The sequence below is a fragment of the Pristiophorus japonicus genome, unplaced genomic scaffold (assembly GCF_044704955.1).
Source record: "Pristiophorus japonicus isolate sPriJap1 unplaced genomic scaffold, sPriJap1.hap1 HAP1_SCAFFOLD_365, whole genome shotgun sequence".
Lineage (NCBI taxonomy): Eukaryota > Metazoa > Chordata > Chondrichthyes > Pristiophoridae > Pristiophorus > Pristiophorus japonicus.
Genome location: NW_027253488.1, coordinates 167,504 through 175,350, shown reverse-complemented (window position 1 = coordinate 175,350; position 7,847 = coordinate 167,504). Strand labels below are relative to the sequence as shown.

Below are 7,847 nucleotides of genomic sequence, written 5' to 3'. Positions count from 1 at the left end.
AGGAAGCATGTCATGGACAAAGAGATGGTACCGCGGAGATTGACAAGAAGTGTACCAGGGATTTGAGATTTCAATTCTGTGGCGAGACGGGAGAAGTTGATCTTTCCTCCTCAGATCAGAGAAGGATGGTCGGAGATTTAAAAGAAGCGAATAAAATCACGAATAGCTGCGATTGAGCAAAAATAGAGAAACTGCTTTCTGTGCCAAATAGTTGGTAACTGGACAATACAGATTTAAGGTAACTAGCAACAGAACCAGAGGGGAGAAGGTGAGGTTTTACACATTAAGTTCTTATCGTCTGTAATGTACTGCAATGAAAGTGTAGTGTAACCTTGAAAATGTAATTGTATAAATACTCAAGGAAAATATGTGAAAGGATACAGTTCAAAGGCAGCTTAATGAGATGAATATGAAAGCTTTTCTAAGAGCCAGCACAAGTAAAATGGGCTCGAACAGTCATCCTCTGTGTTGTATCGCACTACGATTATACGATCAGTGGTGAAGTTGGCAGTAAAGGATCAGTTTGCGTGTCCAGGATTAAATAAAGTTTTGTTGATATAAGGGGGATTTTCTGCATATACCAAGAGCGATGAATATATAGATTAACAGTCGCTGCTCTCCTCCATTAACCCGCGTTTGTGACCATGTCCTGCTCGCTGAGCTGGCAATCTAAACAGTTACTTTGAACGGAGGTTTCATGTTTGCATCGGTACCACCTTAAATCAGCTGGGGATTTATTTCTAAAACAAAATGTAGAGCAAAATGTCACTTCAGGGGAAAAATAGTAAGATTTGTATTTACAGCGCACCGTTCAAGCCCTTAGGAAGTCCCAACGCGCTTTAAAGGCAATAATGTGTTATTTGAAGTGCATTCACTGATGCAATGTAGGAAACGCGGCAACTAATTTGCAAACAGCAAGCTCCCAGAAACAGCTATATGATAATGACCAGATCATCAGTTTTTTTTAATGAAGCTGGTTGCGTGATTAATATTGGTCAGGTCTCCGGGGATATGTCCCCTGTACTTATTCAATCTTTTCCATCCACTTCAGCGTGCAGGCGGGGCCATCAGTTGCCTAAGAACTCATGTTTAGAGTGGAAGCAAGTCTTCCTCGATTCCGAGGGACTGCCTATGATGATGGATGGTGGAACAGTCTCGAAAGGCTCAAGAAATTAACCCTGTTCCTATGTTGGGTGTTCTGTCAGTCGTTATATAAATTAAGCAAATTCCATTCTAAGGGGATAAATGTTCATAATCTACCCATGATGTAAACATTGTATGCAACATGTATTTTTTCAAAATAGAATATCTAACCTGCTGCTCCCGTGGTGCTTCCACTTACCCATCAACAGCGACGTCTATGAAATGTATCAACATGATTTCAATTATATCCTCTTGATGGGAAAGGGTGCAGAAGAGTATATTGAAAGCCCATATGCATAGACTTTCGTATTGTAAGGACTATGCTCCTACGGAGTTAGTGCATTTTTTCATGGTGATAATGTTGCAGTGTCAATGCAGCCAGTGTGAGGGAGATTCGCCTGTGGATACTCTGTTGATGAGAATCCGCCCAAACCAACGTTGCCTTTTCTGGAGTCCCGCTTGATGTGGGGATTCCACTGAGACTGAAGCTACGCAGCTCAGTGTTCGAAGTGAAGACGCCAATTCATGTATCGGGACCAGGCACGATTACATACACATTTCAGGTCCTCTGTCATAAGGCGGAACTTCAGTTAGTAAAGTGGGGCCCTAGAGCGCTCCTGACAGAGTGCTACATCACGATCTGCCTTGGCAATTTAATCAGCTGATTAAATGAGTTTTGAGACTCTAGTGCCATGTCGACTTGAAGGAGGTGGCCCGAACGCACGCCACATCCTGCATACTAAAATATTATTAATCTGCTTCCTGTGTCAGCAATTCCTTCGTCGACATACTTATTTCTCTCTTTTTCCTTGTCAAATTCTCCCAGTTTACATTCAGTAAACCCACAACTCCTGTCCACATGTTGCAGTAGATCAATAAATATTCAGATTAGCTGGTTTCTGACAACACCAATGGGTAGCAGTAATGTTGGTGGGAGGAAAAGTCTATCGATTGAAATCCACCAGTGTGCTTGAATTTAAAAAAAGCTCATATCCATCATTCATCCTCGGGCCTATTACTTACCCAAGCAGCCATTCCAAATAAAATAAAAGTGACCTTGATTGAAAAAATATTGCTTTTGATGCTTTTATTTAAGTAATTTTCCATTTAGAGTAAACAGATATTTCATCCCACTCTTCAACTCCTCTCTGAATTTAGTCTGGGTTAATCCATAGATACACGTGTTTGTACAAGCAGAAAGAAGCTGCAGCATGAATCCAACCTGCTGAACCCGATACAGCGGAGTATTGAGGTATTTGTCGATATAATTATAGTTTTCCACTAACCAATTTAGCGAATACACTACATATATCATCCACAAAAGTATGAAATTACCAGATAGAGTAAACAGCAATATCATGGATTTTTTCCGGTTCTCCATCTTTTGGTCATTCTGATCCTGACCATTGTTCCGGAGACCCCTGCGGATTCTATTTGCCGCTATAATGTGTTTAACCGTTAGTGCATTGAACGAAACTATTAAACAGATCGGTACTAAAGGGGTTATAATACTATCAATCCACTCATATGCGCTCCAAAAAGGCGAATTATAGAAGCTTTCATTCGAAAAACAAAACCAGGGAACTTGGTCAATTATAATTTTAGGCTGGAATGTAAAGTAAAAGGGGATACATCTAATAGGGCTATCCACGCACACGGCTCCTAAAACCACAGTCGCAGTTCTCTGCGTGCAATATTTCGTTCTGAGCTTCTGACAGCAAATGGCTATAAAGCGATCAAAGGTGAAAGCAACCGTAAACCATACCGAACAATCAATGGATGCAATGCACAACAAAACCAACACAGAGCATACAGGAGTGATGGACAAGAAATTAACAGGAAAATACATAATATTAATGCGATTCAGAATTACATCAGTGACAACAACAAATAGATCGGCCGCTGCCATTCCCACCAGATAGCGAGTGATGCATTTGGAGAGACCACACTTTCCGCGGGAGAGTATCACAATCGCCACCATGTTAACTTGAAGAAATAGGAATACAAAATTTAGTTTAGACTCTGCCAATATGTTCTGTTTACCACAATCACGTGTCAATTGCTGCTAGGTTTTTGGTCTGTGCCGTTGGTAAATGACTATTTCGCTCGTAGCCCACGCATGTTTCATATTATGAAAATAATAGCAAATTTGGACAACCACAAAATAGAGAAATTTATATAATGCATTTTTCAATGAGCCGCATAGAAGAGCATGGTGAAATTCATTGGAGACTAAGAAAGGTTGGATTCAAATGGATTGAAATATTAAAAATAAATAAAACATGTAAAGAATGGAAAGTTCACAGTGATGAGCTATGCAATAAAATTTAGAGAGCCATAATAATTTGAGTGGCTTATACAATATTTTTTCCATGACTAGCTTTGTGAATTAAAGTAAAACCACAAATCAGTAATGACCTCTAAAATAATCTTGTTGGCGGATGAAATGACACAATATAATTGAATAACGAATCGCCAGGTTTCAAGAAAGGCAACTCCTTTAACAGTCGGACAATCATTAAGGTTTATGAGATTACTCTAAATGGAAGATATAAAGTATCACAATGCAAGAGGGGATTCAGTGATGAACATAACGTAAGAGTCAACTGTAGACAATCAATGACAAATTGAATATTTATGCTCGGAATATAATGATAATGATTTTGGAAGTTGCATGTACAGTGTGAAATAAAACAGCTGTAACAAATGCTAATTTGAGATAAGGAGTTATGTTAAAAGCAAGAGAGATAACGTGGAATTGTGAGATTATATACCGGGAAGTTTAAAAAGTGCAAATTAGGAAGAATCCAGGATAAAGTGCTGCAAAATATCAGTCGGGCGTGCACGTTCATGTACAGGAGAGGAGATAAAGTCTGGACTGCAGACCCAACTCAGATCGTTGACGATAAGAGGGTTTATATGAGGTGTATTCAAACGTCATTGAATTGAGAGGACAGTGAAGAACACTAAAATAAATAAATCCAAGAAAGATTTAGCAGCTCACAGTAAGGAGACAACTGAAACACGAATACCTGTAATGGTTTTGGAAAGTACAATAAATATCACAAATATATGCAGTAAATTCAGGGATTCATTCATTAAAGTAAAACACACAGTAAAACAGAAGTAGCATATTGACTTGAGAGATTGCAATGAAATAGAAATATAAAAGCAACAGGTACTTAAAATAATTAGAACATAAAATGATGAAATTATGGAAATATCAACTATTGATTTAAGACATTATATCAAAAAGGAAATAAAATATTATCATGAAATTATGAGTTGAGATGTCACGTTAAAAGTGAAATAATAGCAGTACAAATAAAAAGGAAGATCAGCCGTGCGAATATCGGGTTTCTGATCCGCATCATCTGATTTCCACGGCAGTCGAATTTGCATTTCAGCCCCGTAGCAATAATCATGTGCAAGGCCCAATATACAAATCTGCGGAGTTATTAATCCTCTAGAAATTCGGTAATGCCGCAGTTGGGCGTTAAATATTAAAAAGTGGAAAAATTTGTACTCGACGCAAATCAATCGCTCTAAGCGGTATTTAGTTTTGGCAGACCAAGTGGAAAGTAGAGTGCAAATTCAAGCACCAATCTTCTCTTAGGGTTATAACGTGCGAGAGAGGGGAGGCAGCAAAGAACACTAAACCATGACGAGCACAGTGCTAACGGCATGTGAAGCTGTGTCCAACGCATAATGGAAAGCCCAATGATGTTGCATCAGCTAGTTGTCCGCCAGCTCTGTTTTGAAGGCGACCGGCATGACTCACATTATCGTCGTGAACACTTCTACAAAGTGAAGGGCTTGGACACCTTGCACGACTGAGACAGGAAAAGCTTTGCACAGGCACCAGACGAGTGCAAATAATAAAGTGTAGTTGAGCTGAACAGCAGATCCTTTAATTACTGCTCGCCAATTGGCCAGCCGGATTTGTAACGCATCCTCTCGCTGTCAACTTCGGAGTGCATTGATACTGCAGGGTGCGCGAGTCAATGTTCTATCCAGGGCACTAATGGAGCACTGCGCACTTTATGACATCACAATCTTCGAATTACCAGAGGCACAGGTACGATGAGTTAGCGCAAGTGCTAATTCGGCACCGAGGTTTGCGGGTGTTGCTGCATTCACCGCAACCAATCACTAAACAATTAGCTTCCTGACAGGAGGCGCTAACCTATCGCTTTTCCAGCTCAATTAACTTAAATAACATTATTTTCGTGGAGTTTTGTGTTGGTTGCTAACTTTACGTGCATCTATATGGTTGAACTGCACTATTTCTTCTTCAGGTAAAGAATTGGTCTGGAATATACAGTCAACACCGAAGCAAAGGCAATCATTGTTGGTCCCGAAGACAGCTGCACAAAACCATCTTGCGATCTCTCTGATGACGTGCAATTCAGAGCAGTGCAGAATGCTGGGAACACCCAAATGAGAACTGTCGTGACATCAACAATCTGTCTGCGCAGACAATCAAAATCCATAATTCTCACCGACCAGCAAACAGGATGTGGCGATTTTGCTTTTATTCAGACTGTTTAAAAATGTTGTTGGCAGCAGAATAAATATTGAGGTTCTCGCATGGGACAAGGTAAAACTGATATAAATACTAGCAATAATTTAAAAAATATATATTTTTAAGTTGAATAATAATTGTTATTTTCATTGTTATGCAAAACTTTGATCACGCTTCAAATCCAAATTAATTTTCCAAGAGCATAACTTTTCTTTAGCTGGCAATAGGCGATTACACCCCAGTTACCTTATTGCAACAAGGCTATATGGTAATCTTTCGTTTAACAGCGAGATTAGACAGAAAAGACAAGTTTTGGTTAGTTGGACTTTCCCTGCTTACATTGAAACCAGGCTAATGGAGGTGGAGAAGGGGCGGGGCTCAGCAATGCCTGTGTCAAATAGTGAATATGTGACTACAAATTCAGGATTTTCTTGTTTGATGCATAGGCCCTTAATCATGATCAAGTGGTCAGGTTGAAAGGGCTAATAACTGTGGACGATTTTAGTTCGCCATCTTAGTCACCACAAATTCCAGGCCAATACCACATATTCCACGCAGTACTCGCAGCAGGGCGACTCAGTCGTTCCATGGTACCTCAGGGCAGGAACAAGTGAGTGGATTTTACAGCCCGGGGGCAACACAATTAATTATATAACAAGCTGTCATGTTAATGAAGAAATATGTGAACACAACTGGAATGGGGTCTATGAGGTTAATCTTCCATCAAGTTCTAGAATCAGATTTGTATCATTGTGATACGATTCAGTGCAACTTGAATATTGGTGACAATTTCACCTTCAAAGACTTTAACTGAGCAAGTGAAGAGCAGGATGCGACTATAGCGAATATATGTAACATCGCACTTTTATGCAGAGACAAATTAACTGATGAACAAAGTGAACCTTATGAGTTAGGAACCTGGAACCTACTTTCTGCTGCAATGTTAATTGCTACCCCCTTGTCCCCAATCGTCCTCGCATGTACAACATAATTAGAATCATTACAGTAAACCAACATGTCCCAAAGCGTTTCTGTACTATTTCTGATCAGATGTCCATGTCTATTTGAGATGGAAAATTCCACAATGCACATGAGATTAGGCTAATTCGGCAATATTGCTTCTGCCAAATACTCAACAAACGTTAACCTTTCGACAAAGAAGTGCATTTGATTCTAGAAATGGCTCTGGGGCGATTCGCAAAATGGGTGGTAACGGATCGTGCACCCGTTATAGACAGCGCCGGTCATTCAGTAACTTTCACTGCACGTGGGACCGAATAGCTGATGCTGCCACCAGCGGGCACCCGATCCTCGACCACCTGTTTTGAACCACTGCCCGAGATGGATTTATTGGCCTGTACATTTCGATGATCCAGTTCAATGTAAGCTGTACGGAAAAGAATTTGGAACAAAGGTGTCGCTGGGCTGGCCACCCTACAGGAACAGTAATCCTCACATAGGGCGTTACAATATGACTAACTGGATGTAATATCTTACCGGTGACACCAAAGACTGCAAGCATAGGGTAGTAGATTCGTTCGATTCGATATATCAGTGGATATCCCATTTTCCGCGAGAAACAGCGATATCTGTGCTGCTAATCAGAAGGCTGCAAATGATCAAATATTAAGATTAGTTCAAAGGAAATTGACTGATATACGAGAGAACTTCCATGCAGCTAATTCGCGGGAATGTGCCACACGTTATGTTAGTTACATTGGCTCGAACAACTAGATTCATTAACCACTTAATGTTCTACTTTTATTGAGCAATACAAATAGCTTTATGAGTATTCAGACACATACGATAACATATTGTTTCCTATTTATTCACAATAAATAAAAATACAACTGTTTTCCCGAAACACCAGTGTTGTGTTACAGGAGAATTCTTATTTATATGATGCTTTTAAATTGCCAAATGGGCTGTTATGTCAATTCTGTATTAACTCTTCCAGAATTTGCACTCAAAACATTGTGCATAGACTCGAGACATGCAAAGTCAGTACCGTGGAAGTTTGCAATGCAAATAGATATGTCAATTCATATCTTGTCATACAAAGTATCAAAGAAGAACTCGGCTTTTCCAAATATTTTTGTTTTCAAAAAAAGAATTCACAAGCTTATGATATTCGCCGTGTCTCTTGCTGGCATCCCCATTTTTAAACGTGAGAAGTGAA

General features: G+C 39.7%; 1 protein-coding gene across 1 annotated transcript; it reads right to left on the bottom strand.

The window, feature by feature from the left end:
* Nucleotides 1-2,230: 2,230 nt before the first annotated feature.
* LOC139250285 (probable G-protein coupled receptor 139) lies at nucleotides 2,231-7,235 on the bottom strand. The gene is made up of 2 exons (XM_070872775.1): nucleotides 7,166-7,235; nucleotides 2,231-3,129 (listed from the first exon to the last, which is right to left on the bottom strand). The coding sequence occupies exons 1-2, from the start codon at nucleotides 7,233-7,235 to the stop codon at nucleotides 2,231-2,233; spliced, it is 969 nt and encodes a 322-aa protein (XP_070728876.1).
* Between the last annotated feature and the right edge of the window lie 612 nt (nucleotides 7,236-7,847).